This window comes from Xiphophorus couchianus, chromosome 6, assembly GCF_001444195.1.
Source record: "Xiphophorus couchianus chromosome 6, X_couchianus-1.0, whole genome shotgun sequence".
Classification (NCBI taxonomy): domain Eukaryota; kingdom Metazoa; phylum Chordata; class Actinopteri; order Cyprinodontiformes; family Poeciliidae; genus Xiphophorus; species Xiphophorus couchianus.
The window spans coordinates 23,937,296-23,956,231 of NC_040233.1; the positions used below are offsets into that span (position 1 = coordinate 23,937,296).

The 18,936-nt window shown below is 36.6% G+C and overlaps 1 protein-coding gene across 1 annotated transcript; it reads left to right on the plus strand.

Annotated features, from left to right (window-relative positions):
• Window positions 1-1,161: 1,161 nt before the first annotated feature.
• On the plus strand, window positions 1,162-18,628 carry copa (COPI coat complex subunit alpha). The gene is made up of 30 exons (XM_028020808.1): window positions 1,162-1,369; window positions 1,647-1,760; window positions 1,841-1,914; window positions 2,046-2,126; window positions 2,909-2,985; window positions 3,131-3,240; window positions 5,364-5,473; window positions 6,380-6,479; window positions 7,594-7,812; window positions 7,899-8,049; window positions 8,141-8,207; window positions 8,292-8,367; window positions 8,498-8,580; window positions 9,101-9,326; window positions 9,404-9,542; window positions 10,264-10,426; window positions 11,403-11,549; window positions 11,635-11,824; window positions 11,914-12,009; window positions 13,230-13,318; window positions 13,448-13,571; window positions 14,191-14,280; window positions 14,375-14,478; window positions 15,211-15,357; window positions 15,529-15,669; window positions 15,751-15,933; window positions 16,624-16,734; window positions 16,834-16,995; window positions 17,089-17,283; window positions 18,310-18,628. Exons 1-30 carry the CDS (start codon window positions 1,330-1,332, stop codon window positions 18,367-18,369), a joined length of 3,669 nt encoding a protein of 1,222 aa, XP_027876609.1. The 5' UTR covers window positions 1,162-1,329; the 3' UTR covers window positions 18,370-18,628.
• The last annotated feature ends 308 nt before the right edge of the window (window positions 18,629-18,936 follow it).

Genomic DNA, 18,936 nt, shown 5'->3' on the forward strand with positions numbered 1-18,936 from the left:
AAGGAGCAGCAGCTCTACTCTGAGTCCCTCCAGGATGACTGAGCTTCTCACCCTATCTCTAAGGGAGAGCCCAGCCACCCTACGGAGAAAACCCATTTCGGAAGTCGCTGAAACAAAATTTGTATGTTACATTTACTACATTCAGACTCAAAGCGGCCTTAAAAAACATGAGAAGAAACATCTCCATATAAAACATAAGACATACATTTGACCATTTCTGAGAGTAAATAAAGACATAAAATGTTCAAAACGTTTTCCAAGATACAACCACAATTTATTATTCATATATGCTAGTTTCATTTGTGTCACAATTAAAGGCACATTATGAAATGGGTAATTAATCTCAACCATTTAATTCTAATGTGTTTAATAAAGTACATTTTACAAAGGAAAAATACCAAAGTCTTTAATGTGACCAAATTGCATATTTTCTATAGTATCTTATAGGACAATATCAGGTAATTAGTAACTAGTTACAGTAAGTTTTACTGCACTGTGCTTTTTATTTTACTGACGTTATATTATTAAAGTAACAGTACTTTCATTTAAGTATAATTCCTGATTATACTAACCACTGTAATTTTATTGGCTGAAGAAAAAATGTTTAAAGTTTAAATTTTAAAGTTCTTTATAAAGTACTTTATATTAAAATAGTGCTACTCATACTTGAGTTCAAATTCTGGGTATTCAACCCACCTGTGTTCTTCTGAAATTTTTTTTTCCTTTTGTAAATTTTTACTTCATTCCTTAGAAAAATTGCACATAACTATATTTTTGTCTGTCTGATTACATCTTTTTCACAAAATAAGATGCTTTTATCAACCAGTTCATCAAACATTTAGTGCCAAATAGACCTATTTTTTCACTTTTACTTAACTATTTTTTTACGATTATTTTTACTTCGGCTCAAGTAATATTAAAGTAATGCTACTCTCATTTAAGTAGCATATTTAGCTATTCTAGCCACCTCCGAATATGCAGTTCTTTCCACACGTTTTATAATTGTGATCGTCGCTGTAAATCCGTATAGAAACCGGTCTTCTAGAGTTGTCATGACTGAATTTTAACCGTTGTGCTCACAGACGCTTGTCATTGCCGTTCTCTGTGTTGTATTTCTATGCGCCTCCGCCGTGGAGCTTTCTGCGTCAGATTTGCGTCGGAAGTCAGAAGCGACTACGTGTCAGGAAAACAGGAGTCGGCTAAATGGGCGAAGGCGACCAAGCCGTATGAAACAATCTTTCTGTAACATTTGAGTGGTTCCTTTTGTTAGGATTGAGACGATTTAGGGATAGTTTTTAATAATTTGTCCTGGAGATTTGAGCAGCGACGATGCTAACAAAATTTGAAACCAAGTCTGCGCGTGTGAAAGGTAAGAGTTTGCTAATAGCGGTTAGCATCGATGCTAGCCCCAGCTAGCGGGCGTTACTTTTACCAACTATGTATTCCACAAGGTGTAACGGTTAAGAAATAAAGTATTTGTCGTTTTAGTTTTGTATACGCTGTAAAGTGTTGCCATTTACTTGTGTTTAATATCTGGTTTAATGTTAAAATAACGCGACTTGCACATCTGTGTAGCTACCGCTAATGTTACTATCCAGATTGTCGACGGGGTCATGGTTATAGTTGAAAATGTATTTGTATTTCAGGTCTGAGTTTTCATCCAAAAAGGCCATGGGTTCTTGCAAGTTTGCACAATGGTGTCATCCAGCTGTGGGACTATCGGATGTGCACACTGATCGATAAATTTGATGAACATGATGGTAAATTAGCTCTTTTTAAATGTCTTGTTTTGTTGAAGTTTTGCATCGTTTTCCATACTACATTGTTATGTTCCCCACAGGTCCTGTCAGAGGAATTGATTTCCACAAGCAGCAGCCTCTTTTTGTGTCTGGAGGAGATGACTACAAAATCAAGGTGATCACTGCTTCTGTTTTGCATGAGCAGCAACACGCATATGAACCTGAAACACATGATTTAAGCAATGTTTGAATCTTTCATTGTGCTGTCATCTCTGGAAACCTTTAACATTATATCTGCTCAATCAGGTGTGGAACTACAAGCTGAGACGCTGTCTTTTTACCCTTTTGGGACACCTGGACTACATCAGAACTACGTTCTTTCACCATGTGAGTTGTTCCACAAGTTTAACACATTCTTATTCTTAACGTAGAGTAGAAATCAAATTTTTTTGTCCCTCGGTGGGTAAATTAAGTTATGACAGCAGCAAAGTGACGAGACAGTTATAGTATGCATATGTACACACAAATAGAAGTAACAATAACAGACTGTACTTTAGGGGCAAAAGAAAATACTAGGGCTGCTACTAACGATTATGTAAAAATTGGCACATTTTGTAGAATTGTCATTTAATCACCAAGCCTTCTGGGTACAACATTAGAATTTAGCAATACATTAAAAGATGCAAACAAGGAAATTCCTCTTTTAAATAAGAAAATAAACTCTTTATTGCCTAAAATACAATAAAATTGCATTCCTGTTGACTTTATTTTTGTATTACTACAAATATTTTCTCTTATGACTTTTTTCCTCATATGATTTCAACTCAATTCTAATGTGATTATTTTCTCACAATATTGTGACATTGTTTCATAATTTATTTATTTTTATTAGCTTGGCCCTGATACTTTGTCATGTAATTATGACACTGAAGCAGCAAAAGTAAAATTTCTAAAATACTCACCAAGTTCAGACCTGATCATCACATGAAAACAACATAGACATTTATAAGATCTAAAGTAATAACAGAAAACATAAAAATGAGATGGAGAGAAAAAAATTGAGTCCTGTCAGCTGCTTTAGTGAGGCTGTTTGACAATAAAACTGTTGGGTTTGTGATTCTGAGGTTCATGTAAAGTCTTTTTGAGTGAATTGTGAACGTTACTTGTAGGAATATCCATGGATTCTGAGTGCCTCAGATGATCAGACCATCCGCATCTGGAACTGGCAGTCGAGGACCTGTGTATGGTAAGCAAACTTGTACACAATTCCGTGTTTCTCAATGGTCTAGAAGAGAACTTAGACTTTTTATTAACATAAGATATTTAGAAAGCTTGCAATTTCATAAGAATTAAACAAATTTAATGATTTTTCTGCTCTATGTCTCCATCAGCGTCCTGACGGGACACAACCACTACGTGATGTGTGCCCAGTTCCACCCATCAGAAGACTTGGTGGTGTCCGCCAGTCTGGACCAGACAGTGCGAGTGTGGGATATCTCCGGTGAGGGTTTGGGAGGAGTGAAGCAGAGTGGGCAGTGGGCCGGGTTTTGGGGATGTGGGGCTCAATGGAGGAGAAAGAAGGCAGGATCAGGATGAATGTCACGTCCTGAGTGCTTTCTTTCTCATGGACTTTCAGCAGAAACACTTCTCCTTTCAGCACAGAGAAAAGACAACTATATTTTCATTCCAAACTAAAATAGTTTATTTGTGAATAAAAGATTGTCTTTGACCTGAATTTGTGCAGTACTTTTGAAGTAGTGACTTAGTGACATTAAAATAATTTCAACAAACTTCAGTTTCGAGAAGTGTTTCTGTGGCTTTGCATGCTTCTCAGACTTTGAATGTTTAACTTTGTTCTCGTTTCTTGTGTTTGCACTAACCGTAGAAGCTCTTGACTCTCATCTTTGATTTCTAAACATGTAAAGATGTGGATCTGTGACCCTTACATGTTGGACTCTTATGTACTTTCATGTATGTGTGTACTTGGCATCACTGCATTCATGTGTTTTGTGTTTGAGCTATAAACTGCATGATGTTGCAGCAGAAGTTGATTGTGCAGCCAGATTTAGCTTTAAGGAAGATTCACTTTGCATCCAAACTCATCTCACGAATAGTTTATGTTGCACCAGCTTTAACCGCTATGAGTTAATTTTCAGACTACTAATTCGATTAAACTATCTAATTTCTTTAAATAATACATAAATATTCCCATTACATGGCAAAGAAACTTGCATGTATAATTTTACAATGTTACCATTACTACTAATGCATAACAATAACTTGACTGCAAAAACACAAAATCCTTTTGCCTATTTTGTAGTGTAAATATCATAGTACACTTGAAATAAGGTTAACTTTAATTAGTAAACTGACTTTTCAGCAAGATATAGGGACTTGTTTTAAGTCAATAATTACAATTTTAACAAATTCATGTTATAAGTGGAAAAATCTGCCAGTGAATGTGGCTGAGAAACCTATCATGATATAAGCATTTCATGTCATTCTATCAATAATTGTTGATATAGATAATTATTGATTAGTTTTAAATATCTGAAATATTGCCAAACTTGTGGTGTGACCTTTCCTGTTTGATCCACTCTACGTCGTCGTTTTTTATTTTTAAGCAGTTATGGTGGAACCTTAAACTGCTTCTGCTCAAGTTACTGGGCAGGTTGTTGCTAGGTAACCAAAGAATGAGTGAGTTGCTAGGTAACCAAAGAGCAAGTGAGTCAGTTGATTCCACCAAACTGTCTTAGCTTGCTGTGAGAGATTGAGCACATAAAGCCTTTCCTCTGCCTACTTCTCCCAGAATGCTGAATATTCATAAATATTGAATATTCTTTAAGATATTTTATTTATTGATATTGATCACATCCCTATCATGATATATATTGTTTATTTATTTACTTTTTTTAAAGTCAGTGTTGATGGATTATTGACACAAAACATGTTTCTCTATATTGCTGGAAGTTACTTTGTAAGTTAGTTTTGTCTTATTTCAAGTGTTGTAAAATATTTGCATTAGAAACTAGACAACAAATACTTTGTAAGACTTTGTGTTTTGCTCTCAATATCTAATAACCCTGCATGGGGCTGAAAAATCCAGACTGAAACATGCATGTGCCTTTCTAACGGACCAACTATCATCCTCTCATTTTGGCATTCAGTGCCCAATCAGAGCACATCTTGTCCACCACCCACCCACCCCATTCAGCCTAGTCCACACACTCTGTCATCCTCGTCCCATGCTCTTCCCAGGAAACATCCACACCTGCACATTGGTTCCTACTGCCATTCCTTCCTCTATCAAGACTGTTGAGCTACCTGTTCACCACTTTGTATTAATGGGCTGAAATCAGTAATACAATCTTTGTGATGCTGTCCAATCAAATCACAGATTAATAACCCAATCAGTAGAGTTGTTGGTGGTATGGTTGTGTTGGTGCGTTTCAACCCTGTGTGTGTTCGGTAGTCCAACAATTTGCTTTTTTTATTATCTTGTTGTTTTATCATTTCCATTTAGTGTGTTTGTCTCCCTTCCTCCCATGTACTGTGATTGTGCTGTGGTTAACATGAAAATGGCGTTTCCTTCTTTGCACGCGATGCTCTGAATGATGGTTCCAGGTTTGAGGAAGAAGAACCTGTCTCCGGGTGCCGTGGAGACGGACGTGCGCGGCATCACCGGGGTTGACCTTTTTGGTGCCTCCGATGCGGTTGTGAAACACGTCCTGGAGGTAGGCAGCGACTTTCACCCACTGGATTAATGTGTAACAAATTAGAAAAATTTTAAATTTAATTATTGTAATGACTTTTATTATACAGAGCTAAATATTTCAGATGTTTTCAATTATATTTCAATTTACAGAGGCTCAGATTGTATTTAAAACTTGTACTGAAGCTACGGCATAAAAACTCATTTATTGTTCCAATGCTTTTACAAAACAGTTTTTTTAATGTTTGTTTTAGTTTAGTTTGTTTTGGTTTAGTTATCACGTGCAGCATTTTTGTAGTTTTGTATTCTTTGTAGTCATGAAAAGTATGTAGTTTTATTTTTTCTTATCTCGTAGTGGTCTTTATGAGGAAGTATCAAGGAATAGAAAAAAGGTTGCAGATTTTGTTCTTTTTTCCACAGACTAAGAGATAAAATTCAGAATTAAATGTATTTAAATTACATGTTTTATATTTAATTCAAATAAAATTCAGAAATACTTTATTGATTACAAAGGGAAATAAAATATTCCGCATTTCAACTTGGGTATTTGTCTATTTAAAAAAATAATAATTTTAGTGCTTTTGTTACTTACATAAAAACTACAAATAATGCCATTCTGTTAAAAAACAAGACATGTCAGTTTTATCTTAACTCTAGATAATTTTTGTATCCATATCTGGGGTCCAAAGTGTTGAAGCAAATGTTAAAATTAAGTTCACAAACAAGATAAGAGTATGAGATCACAAACTGTTCATTAAAGGATTAAGTTAGTGAATTATAATCCAGCCTAAGTGATACAGATTTTGAGATGAAGCTGATCTGTTAGTCCAGATTCCTTGAAAGTAGAGAAATATCTTAAGTATGTGCAGTTTAGTGTCTTTCTGATTCTCCTATTGGAGGAAGATCTGATTTGTGCGTCTGTGTGCAGGGACACGACCGTGGGGTCAACTGGGCTGCTTTCCATCCCACCATGCCGCTCATCGTGTCTGGAGCCGACGACAGGCAGGTCAAGATCTGGAGAATGAACGGTGAGCCATTTGACACTAGTTTCTATAATGTCTGCTGCACAACTACTTAAACTTAATTGCACGAGATTTGTGAAAAAATATAAAAAATCAGGGCATGTTAGGACCAGGTGATATGGCTTAAAAACAAAATCTCAGATTTTTTTTCATACCAGATGCGATTTTTTTTTTCTCTGTTTCTTTTCCAAGTAACAAATGACAGAAAATATTTTCATAAAGCAGCATCCCTTCTGCGAGTTGTACGATAAAGTATAAGGGCCGGGCTATGAAAATGTTTTTAAATTATGAGATTAAACTCATAATATTAACAGAATAAAGTCACAATTTTACCAGAAGGAGAGATGTTTGATAGTTATTGTGATCTGACAGGATGTGGCATAGATCTTTCTTCAAAATAGACAATTGTTTACACGATTGTTTCAAATTCCTGTTACTTGTAACAATATGATGCTGATGTTTTAAAAGATAAAGTATTTTCTTATCTGTAAAACTCACAAAATGTTCAACATTCCTTATTTTAAAATGTTTTCGTGTAGGTGTTTTCAAAGCTTCATCCTCCTAATATGATTTTATCCTGGTAACATTATGACTTAATTGTCGTGTTATTTTGATTCTATTGTTGTACAATTTTATTCTTGTAATTAAAAGGAAAGAAATCGAAGTCTGGCCCTATTTCTTATTATTCTGTAAAGTTAACCTGAATTCAAAGTCCAAATAAAAAAAAAGCTGTAAAAACATGCTGGTTAAACAAGATGGCCGCCCTGTAAGTGCTGACATCACTCTGAACTATGGAAACCTAACGAGAGCATTGGTGTGAAAAGAAAAAATCCAGTTTTTCCAAAAATTAAATCTCCAAAAACAAAAAATTTGATTAATGGATGAAATTAATTTATTGTCCAGCCTCAATTTCCAGTCATCCCTGGAAGATGTTTTGTCAAGGTAATACACTGAATCATCTGCAAACAGATTATTTTTGCAGATGTTTTTCTGATACTCCGCGGTCAAATAAAGTTATTTTATTTTGTTTTTAATTTTTTAACCAACAATCCAGCTTTGTTTACATTGAGTTTACTCCTAGAAATAAAATCCTTCCCTCTTTTTTTTTTTCCCCGCTCAGAGTCCAAGGCGTGGGAACTCGATACATGCCGCGGCCACTACAACAACGTTTCCTGCGCCGTTTTCCATCCGCGCCAGGAGCTCATCCTGTCCAACTCGGAGGACAAGAGCATCCGGGTGTGGGACATGTCCAAGCGGACCGGAGTTCAGACCTTTCGCCGTGATCACGATCGCTTCTGGGTGCTGGGAGCCCACCCAAACCTTAACCTGTTTGCAGCTGGTAGGCAGTGACCGCAACTTGTGTCCGGGCTCATTAAATTTAAAGTTTGTTTTTTTTTTTTTTTACGTGCGACTCGTTTCCTTCAGGTCATGACAGCGGTATGATCGTCTTCAAGCTGGAACGGGAACGTCCTGCTTACGCTGTGCATGGCAACATGCTGTACTACGTCAAAGATCGCTTCCTCCGCCAGCTGGACTTCAACAGCAGCAAGGACACTGCTGTCATGCAGCTCCGCAGGTCGGCCATTTTACTTCAAATTTTCCCAGTGCAGCTTTTTAAGGAAATTTAGGCAGATATTAAATAATAGATTTGTATTCCCTCTACCCAGTGGTTCTAAGTTTCCGGTGTTCAGCATGTCGTATAATCCTGCTGAGAACGCTGTCCTGCTCTGTACAGTACGTATCCCTCTCTGAGGACGCCTTCCTGGTCAGCACAATTGTTTTTTCATATTTTTGCTTCATGATTTGCATTTTCTTTAGAGAGCGACCAACCTGGAGAACAGTACATACGACCTCTACTCAATTCCCAAAGAAAGCGACTCCCAGAACCCTGACGGTGAAGGAAATATTAAATATTACTCCCCCTTGTGGCAAAAACTATATAATGTTTCTAAGCAAATAATTTTCATTCATTTTCTTGTTCTAATTTTGTCAATAATGTAAACATTTTGTACTTTTACTTACAGCACCAGAGGGAAAACGATCATCTGGCCTGACTGCGGTGTGGGTGGCAAGAAACCGATTTGCAGTCCTTGATCGGATGCACTCTGTGAGTCCTGTTGAGAAATGTAGAAAAAAATAGTCAAAATTAAAAGTTTGTCAAAAATTTCAAGACAACGTTATGGAAAAATTTAGACAAATGTTTGTTTTATTTTTGTCTTTTGTCTAGTTCTATAACTTGCATAAATATGCAGTGAAATCCTGCTGAATAGTGAAATTGACACTTTTATTATTATTTAATAGCTTATCTTTCTCTGTGATTAGTTACCATTTACCAGTTTAGTTGTCTTGCAGTTGTCCATAATTTAAATATCTATTTCCATTAAAAATTAACTGTATTAAATCTGAAACAAATACATGTTTAAAAAATAAACTTCATATTCAGCCTAGTTTTATGGCCCTTGTAGTAATTGTTTTTGTAATGCTCTATGCGAAGTCAAAGTACTCAGTTTCTGAAATCAGATCTCCCATTTTAGTAAAGAAATAATTATGTATTTTTGATTAAAAAAGTGGTTATCTTTGTGTCTTAAGTGCTTGTTTTAAGAAGATTATTTGTTTCTTCCCTGCAGCTTCTGATTAAAAACCTGAAAAATGAAATAGTGAAGAAGGTCCAGGTGCCAAGCTGCGAGGAAATCTTCTACGCAGGAACCGGCTCGCTGCTGCTGCGCGACGCCGACGCCGTCACGCTGTTCGACGTGCAGCAGAAACGCTCTCTGGCCACGGTGAAAATCGCCAAGGTCAAGTATGTGGTGTGGAGCTCCGACACTTCCCACGTGGCTCTGCTGGCAAAACATGGTAAATATCTAATCCCTCTGAGTTTTTATTGCTGAGATGGAAGCCATTTTGTTTTATTTTCTGAAAATCTCTTTTAGCTATTATGATCTGCAACCGTAAGCTGGAGAGTCTCTGCAACATTCATGAGAACATCAGAGTGAAGAGTGGAGCCTGGGATGAGAGCGGCGTCTTCATTTATACCACCTCCAACCACATCAAATACGCCCTAACTTCAGGGTGAGGGTTTTATTTTTTTATTTATTGTTTTGAGGTTTTCTGAAAGTTGAGCTAATATTTTAACACTAGAAGCACATTTTATTCAGTAAAGTTGAAAGGTTTTCCTTTTTTTGCCTTTCATTGGCAGATGTGGTCGATAAAATGCTTGTTCGTTACAATTTAATTATATTGCATTGGTTAAGGATATATGCAGAAGCATATTAAATTGTAATTTAGGTGTTTAATCTATTTTAAATTTGCAAACAATTTGGAAAATGAACCCAAGGTATAGATTATAGCAGTGCTTCTTAAACACTTTAGAGATTACATCAGGGTTTCTATGCAGTTTGGAAAAAGAAATTTGATTTAAATGTTTTTTAGTAGACTTTAGGAAATATTTTTATTTCTGGACATTGTGGTCTGTTTTCAGTATCTTCCTCATAGTCAGGTTTCAAATTTAAAACCTGACTTTTGTAGAAATATCTGTCATTAATTGACAGTGAAATCTTGTAGTTATATTTGAAAAGGTAGACTTTTCCTGGACTATAAGATGCTGCACAGTATAAGTTGCAAGGTCAAAAAAATGTGACATGAAGAAAAAAAGCATATGTTGCAGGACCAACAAACAATGAAAAATATGCGACTTATAGTCCAGAAAATACGGTACAAATTTAAAAATGTAATGTATTGATCTGAAAAATGTATCAGGACTCTCTAACATTGCGGTTTAATGTTTTTGTAGTGATCATGGCATCATCCGGACCCTGGACCTGCCCATTTATGTGACCCGGGTCAGAGGCAACAGTGTTTACTGTCTGGACAGGGAGTGCAGGCCTCGCGTTCTCACCATCGACCCGACTGAGTACCGCTTCAAGTTGGCTCTGGTCAATCGAAAATATGATGAGGTTTGTCTTTTTTAATTTTTGCTTTGAGTTGTTTTATTTCTAATTACTTTCCCTGAATTTTTCTGTCAAGTTTATTTGCATATCACATTTCAACAGCAAGGCAGTTCAAAGTGCTTTGCATCATGAAAACATTACAAACTCATCATACAGTCAACAGTTGTGAAAACCAATAAGACATTACATTTTGTCAAGTGCCATCGTTAAAATTATTAATACACATCAGATATGTGTGTTTCACTAATTATGGTTCAAAAGCAACTATAAGTAGTCTTGATTTAAAAGGAACTCAGTGTTTCGGCTCAATTTCAGGCTAGATTCCAGTGTTCTGGAAGTTTGTTCCAGATTTGTTGAGCATAGAAGCTGAATGCTGCTTCTCCATGTTTGGTTCTGGTTCCGGAGACGCAGAGCAGAAACAGAACCAGAAGACCTGAGAGGTTCTGGAAGGTTGCTATGACAACAGGAGATCTTTAATGTATTGTGGTGCTAAGCCGTTCAGTGATTTATAAACTAGCAACAGTATTTTTAAAGTCTATTCTCTGGGAACCAGTGTAGGGACTTTCTAACTGGGTGATGGGCTCTATCTTCCTGGTTTTAGTCAGAACACCAGCAGCAGCATCCTGGATCAGCTTAGACAAACCTGTGAAGATACTGCTGCTGTAATCAATGTGAGTAAAGATGAACACATGGATGAGTTTCTCTAGATCTTGCTGAGACATTAGTCCTCTAATCCTGGAAACGTTCTTCAGGTGATAGAAGGCTGAATTTGTAACCGTCGTTATGTGGCTCTGAATGTTCAGGTCAGATTTCAGACCTGATCACTGGTTTTTAGTTGCAATAACTGAAGCTGTGCGTTGACTCTAGATCGTTCCTCTTTAGGTCCAAAGATGATAACTTCAGTTTTGTTTCTGTTCAGCAGGTGAAAGTTTTGGCACATCCATTTATTGACTTCTGTTCGCCTTTACTGCTGTTCTTTTAGGTGCTCCACATGGTGCGAAATGCCAAACTGGTGGGTCAGTCGATCATTGCCTACCTTCAGAAAAAGGGCTACCCTGAGGTGGCGCTCCATTTTGTGAAAGACGAGAAGACTCGTTTCAGCCTTGCTCTGGAATGCGGAAACATTGAGGTGAGAAGAGTCTTTATTGGGCAAAAGTTCATGAGTTTCTAGAGAAGATGAAGCATAAATCATTTTCCTCCTGCTGTAATTTCAGGTGGCGCTGGAGGCAGCCAAGGCCCTGGATGAGCGCAGCTGCTGGGAGCGTCTGGGCGAGGCGGCGCTGCTGCAGGGACACCACCAGGTTGTTGAGATGTGCTACCAGAGGACCAAGAACTTCGACAAGCTCACCTTCCTCTACCTCATCACTGGTAATCTGGCCAAGCTGCGCAAGATGATGAAGATTGGTGAGTATTGAGAAGTTTGCTGCTCAGTTGTCTAGTAATTGTGTTAAAATGTGATTAATTTTCTAACATGTCTGCTGATTTATGTGCAGCTGAGATCAGAAAGGACATGAGCGGTCACTACCAGGCGGCTCTGTATCTGGGGGATGTCAGTGAGAGAGTCCGAATCCTGAAGAACTGCGGACAGAGTGAGTTCCTTTCTCTCACTGAGTTTTAAACATAAACTCAGCCCTTTTGTGCAAATATTTGCTCATAGTTTTACATGTTATTCCTCCAATTTATTTATATTCACATCTAGAAAGTGACTCAAATTTTAAGAACCTCAGATTAACCTAAATATACCGGATTTAAACTAGATTGTCAGGTTTAATTACAATAAATTAGTTTGTCTTCTTGTGTTGTCTTTCTAGATGGAGATACAGACAGGTTCTACCTCACTATTTGACTTTTTATGTTTAATTTAATTTAATTAATTTAACTGGCATGTACTGTTAACTGCAGCTGCACTTTGTTCCAGTTTATGCAGCAAAAATATTAAAAACAGGTTAATGTTGAGTTTGGTTTGTAATTTGTACCTAAAATAAGTATTTGACTAGAGATTAATCAAATCTGTTAAATTTTGGAAAGGTTTTTTCATTATTTAGATGTTTAATAATAAAATATATTATTATTATAATAATCTGTTATACCAATGGGTTTCAAACTTTATTTTCCGAATACCACAGCAGTAAATGTATTTTCCAAATGCTACTTTATATTAATGTCTTATCACCTTATTACAACCTGATGTTTTTCAGCTAGTAAGTAAAATTTTATTCATGTTTTTACTTACTTACTTTTACTTACTTACTTTGTAAACTATATCTTTAAAAGATATAGTTATCTTATATACAAAGTCTAGTACACAAAGAAAAACATTAAACATCAGATGGTTAATACAAAGCTATTGTAAAAGTTTGCCATTTCCTTAAAAACAATATTCTTTTTCATATCCATTGATACAGTTTGATCTGTTGAACACAATTTATGTATAAAACTCTCTGATATTTGCAGTAAAAATTGTTTATTTGCATTTATATTTGGTTACATTTCTTACACATAATATTCTAAAACCTCATTTTATTATGTTGCAGTGTTTACATTCAAAATTCAAAAATGTGCATTTCTTTTACTTTTACTAACTTAATAGTTAGTTTTGATGTAAAGCAAACATAATTATGTTAACATATTTTTACAGGTGCACAATAGTTTCATTTCTGCCTTGCAGATAATTAGGACCATTAAAAATGGCTGACAGTTTTAGAATAAAAAAAATTATACTCTGTGCTTCTGAAGTTTTTTTTTTTTAAATTTTAACAAACAGTTTTTATTTGTAATGTCTTTTTGCCTCTTTAATTGCTGTTTGCAGAGTCTCTGGCTTACCTCACTGCAGCCACTCATGGGCTGGATGAAGAGGCTGAGGCACTGAAGGAGACCTTTGACCCAGAAAAGGAGACTGTGAGTCGGCAAAGCATGATCTTTATCTTAAAACTTTCAACTTTACACTATTTGTTTGAAAAACTTTATTTCAAATCAGAAAATTCCTAGATTAGTAAGAAGCTTGATGGTTGATTTTGTGCCATGCAGGTGCCAGAGGTCGACCCTAATGCACAGCTGCTGCAGCCGCCGCCTCCCATCAACCCCCTGGACACCAACTGGCCCCTGCTCACTGTATCCAAGGGCTTCTTTGAGGGAGCCATTGCAGCAAAGGGTGAGTTATTCATAGATTTTATTCTCTAGATACGCTGCGTTGACGAAAAGAATCAATGACCCTGAGACTTTTTCACATTTTGTTGCATTACAACCACAAATAAACAAAAAAAATAACAGGAAAAAATTGAATTTGGGTTGCATTTTTCTGCTGTCTGAACATATCCACCGTTCATCGTGGTGGTGGCAGTATCATGCTGTTGCAATACTCTGTAGAAGATCCATTAATATAAAATAATGTAAATATTTAAATAATGTAAAATATATTGAAATGTGAAGCATAGCCTAGTGTGGAAAATGCATTGGGCTAAAAATATGAATCGAGGCACTTTATAAGCTGTTCCTGCCCTACATACATACATATGTTAATCAGAAGATAAAAACGTTGAAAGATTTTACTCATGCGCCTTTTCTTTCCTTCTTGAATTAAGAACAAAAAAGTTTTATTTTCATGTTTTTGTAGCTAAAATCTATAAAACCTTTCCGATTTAATAAAACTGCTAGACGAATCTGTACCAAAGTGGAGAGTACAGTAATGTTCTTAATATTGAATGTGTAAATTAATCAAACCGCTCTCAGTTAATTATGCAAATATGAAGCCAGTGATGTTTTTGTTGTAGGTAAAGCAGTTCAGATGGCTGCGGATTTGGACATGGAGGCAGCTGGAGGCGAGGGCTGGGGAGACGATGCTGAGCTCACCATGGATGAAGGTAAATCAGAAACTGTTTCTCCAAAGTTTCTTTTAGTTGATTTAAGTTTTTTGGTTCTCTATATTTACAAAATATATTTTCCCTTTTTCCTCAGACGGCTTCATTGATGCCCAGGATGGATTAGGAGATGAGGGATTGGGGAAAGAGGAAGGAGGAGGCTGGGATATTGACGAAGAAGTGGAACTTCCTCCAGAGCTGGTGAGAGGAGAAACATAATTGAATAATTGGAAGCAAGACAAAAATCATAAAATGTTTTAAATTGTTTTTTTTTCTAAACTTTCAAAGCTGAAATTCTACATCTTTTTATCAATACTAAGGTTAATTTAGTAATAAATTATTCTAGCAATTATTCTGATGAAAAATATCAGCACATTCTCCAGATTTTTTATTTAGACACATCTTGGAAAAGCACAAAAAACACAAATATATAATTTAGTTCCTTTTTTAAATAAGAAAATAAACAATTTTATTGCCTAAAATGCAACAAAATAGCATTCCTTTAGTGTAGGGTTTAAAAATACTGTCCTCTATTCTTTTTTTTTGATTTTGATAAAGAAAATGTATATGTTTCACAGAATTTGAACCAGGTGAATCTAAAACTAGCCCATTTCCTGAGTTCTGGGTAGAACATATTTACAGACAAAGAAGGTTTTTGCACCATAGATGAAAAATTAACATATTTTTTTTACATTTCTGGCTTAATTGCTGCTCTGAGTGGGAGGTTCTTGCAGCAAATAGCCATTTTTAAATTCTGTATACTTCAGTTAATGTTTAATCAATTACTAAGTTAGTTGACTAGTATTCCAGTAATCAATTAATCACGATTAATTTGATTAATCGTTCCAGGCCTGATCAATAGAGATGTTGTTTTGTTTCTGTTTTGACCCATTTTAATAAAAAGTAACATTGAATTTCACTTCCAACCATCAGGACGTTCCTCTGGGAGCAGGAGGGTCAACAGAAGATGGATTCTTTGTGCCGCCAACCAAGGGCATGAGTCCAGCCCAAATGTGGTGCAACAACTCACAGCTGCCAGTCGACCACATCCTGGCTGGATCCTTTGAAACCTCTATGAGAGTACGTTTGCATTTTTCTGTCCTCCTGCTAGCTTAATGTGCAGCAAATCCTAACATGTACTCTCCATTTGCAATAATTTTCACTAAACTAGTCATGATGTTAAAAACAATTTTTAATATTGGGACTGATACAGATATTAACATCGGATTGGCCTCTCTTTTCTTTTCACAGCTGCTCCACGACCAGGTTGGAGTTGTGAACTTTGCCCCCTACAAGTCGCTGTTCATGCAGACTCTGTCTAGAGGTCGAACCTCTTACCTGGGGCTGCCGTCTCTACCTTGTCTGCGCGGTCACCCTCAGAGGAACTGGAAGGTGCGTCTGCTGGCTATGATGTATTTCAGCTGTCCGCTGTAGATTCAGGTTCCTCCTTCTGACTCAGGTGTGTTTCTGTAGGACTGTGGGGCGAAGCAGGGACTGCCTGCTGTGGGGCTGCGCCTCTCCGACCTGATCTCTCGCCTCCAGCAGTGCTACCAGTTGACCACGGCTGGGAGGTTCGAGGAAGCCGTCGAGCGCTTCAGAGCCATCTTGCTTTCTGTTCCTCTGCTGGTGGTCGATAACAAGCAGGAGATCGCAGAGGTGAGCCAGTTGGTTCTTTTACAGGTGCTGGAAATCCTTGAACATGCTTGAATTTCAATGAGGTGTTTTCAAGGTTTGGAAAGGGCTTTACTGTCAAACTGCAGTTTTGTAGTTAAGTGCAGTGACCCTCAGTCACTCGCCGTTTTTCTTCTGGCATGGGGCTCCGCCGTCCCTCACGGATTTTTGTGCAATTCTATGGTACCTGTTAGTGTCTAGAATTTACAGGGTTTGTGTTACACGCAAACTCTGAATCTTACGTCAATGATAATATCAATAAATTTAAAAATATGATTAAATCTAGTTACTATTTTAAAATTAATCATATAAATCATACTAATTTCTACGACTAGAGTCCTAAAGAAGTTTATCACAAATGATTTTCAGAAGCAGTATTTGTGTTTGTGGGACTATAATTGCTGTGACGCAGTCGCAGCCATAATGCTGACTAATACTTAGTTCTTATTGTCACTTTTATTGTTTTTATAATAGTTCCACAAAATACTGTGATAAAACTTTAAGTCCGTATTGCTCATCATACAGTATGGTGCTGGCAAAGTTTGAAAACTTACCTTGAAAATGCTTAAAAAGTCCTTGAATTTTACAGTGTATGACCCCTGCTAATCTATAAATAAATGCATGGTTATATTCCCACCTATTTATATTTTAAAAATTTAAAACTTTGTGATTTAGGCTCAGCAGCTCATCACAATATGCAGAGAGTACATCGTGGGTCTGACCATGGAAGTTGAGAGGAAGAAGTTGCCTAAAGAAACTTTGGATCAACAGAAGAGGCTTTGTGAGGTAAAGATGTTGTGATCATACTTGATTGTTTTTTTCTTCTAAATATTCAGAAATGATTATTATTATTACTCTTTTAACTGTTTCTGTATTTTCTTGCAGATGGCTGCATATTTCACCCACTGCAACCTGCAGCCGGTCCACATGGTTCTGGTGCTGCGCACAGCTCTGAATCTCTTCTTTAAACTCCGCAACTTTAAAACAGCTGCAGGATTTGCGCGGCGCCTCCTGGAGCTCGGCCCGAAGCCAGATGTTGCACAGCAGGTTGTCACTGATTCTTTCTGGGTTTTTTTTTCATCATGTTGTCATAAATGACTCGTACTCATTCAGTGATCACCTCCCTCTCCTGTGATTTAGACCCGTAAAATCCTGGCGGCTTGTGAGAAAACCCTGACCGACACCCATCAGCTGAACTACGACCCCCACAATCCGTTTGATCTGTGCGCTGCCTCCTTTGTTCCTCTGTACCGAGGACGTCCCGTTGAGAAGTGCCCCCTCTCTGGAGCCTGCTACTGCCCTCCGTACAAAGGCCAGATCTGCAGGGTCACTCAGGTAAAGAGAGAGGAATGCGAATTTGTTAGCAAATCACCAAACTAGCTATAGAAAAACAAAGTTGCCATGAAAAAATATCAAAAGTTTAACCATTACAGCTGTTCTGTTTTCTATTTTTAAAAGAGAAAAAAGTGTAAGTCAATAAAAAATTAACATTAAGCTTTTTTATTACAGCCATCCTAATTTTGCAGCAAATATTTTGATGTAATGGATAAGGAAACATAATAGGGAATAGAGAAAACGGAACGGATAGAAAAATATGAGCCGAACAGAATATACTGATATCTACACAGCATGGAGTGAGACTAAATTAAACTTTTTTTGCTCACCCAGAAACTCGAAGTATGTGGCAAAAAGTACATAAAGGCTTTAAAAAGTGGAGTTCTACATTATATTTTTAAAATTTAAAATGCATTTCTAATTATACCAATCATGTTTAAGGCTAGAAATTAGGACTAATGCAGCATTTTAAAGCTAAAAGTCTGGGTTAATTAATGTCTCCTAGCTTACGTTAAACCCTGTGGAAAAATGCCAGTCAGCTAGGTTGTGATAGTCCTTTTATCAGCAGAAACATCAATAATGTACAATGCACAAGCTACTTTTAAAATTGGCTATATGAAACAAAATGTTTTCTGCTTGTATTATTTTTCATAGCAAACATTTAAAATTTGAAATTAAGTTGTGTAATCACAATTATGTTAACCAAAAGTAAAATGGCAGCCACAGGTAGTAGAGGTAAAAAGCCACAAACTGATTAGTACAAACTTTATATAAATGGGTTTCAATACTTACTATTTTTCCATCTATTTTTTTGTTTTCATTGTTTGTAAGTGTAAATTTGGTTTTCATTTTGTTAAATGTGCACTTGTAAAATATATAACGCAACTGAAGTGTTGACAAGATTCCATACATTTGCTTAATTTAGCTGTTTTTATCTATAGAATAGGAAAAATAATTAATCAATGGAAGGAAATAGGGTTCCTTGCTGTTTTCTTTTATCTTCTAATGTATAATTTTATATTCCAGGTGACGGAGATTGGCAAGGATGTGATCGGTCTGCGTGTGAGCCCACTCCAGTTCCGCTAAGAAGAGAAAATGTTCTGCGAAACAAATCCAACGTACCACCTACTAGCTGAACAAATGCTAACCGCTTCAGTCTTGTATCTTTACTCCATGACTTTGAAATGAATATAAAAACTGCTTTTCCTTGTCTTCTCTTCTCTTTAAGCGTATAGAAATATTACTGTTAATTTTGTTTGAGCACAAAATTAATAATTCAAAGTGTGTGGCACTGGTCCTTGCATCTGAAACTATAATAAAGTACCTGATACTGATAAAAACTGCATTGTTTGACATGTTTCTGTTGTGTTTTGCTTTTTGTAGTGAAGCTATGGTACATGAAACAGCTCTAACTTAGGTTTTTATTTCCTGAACGTGGATCTGGATTCATCAGCGACATTGAGGATGTCAATTGAACTGAGGTTACTCTATTTTTGTGAGGTCAGCAAAAACCCGAGGTCAGCAAGTCTTAAATAAATACATTTTATGCTGTTCAGTTTATTTATAAGTTTTTCGAAGTAAAGGGAACAAATCCTGATAAAAGAATCAGTTTCAGTACCTTCTATGGAGTCCGTGTTCCTCACAGACATGAAT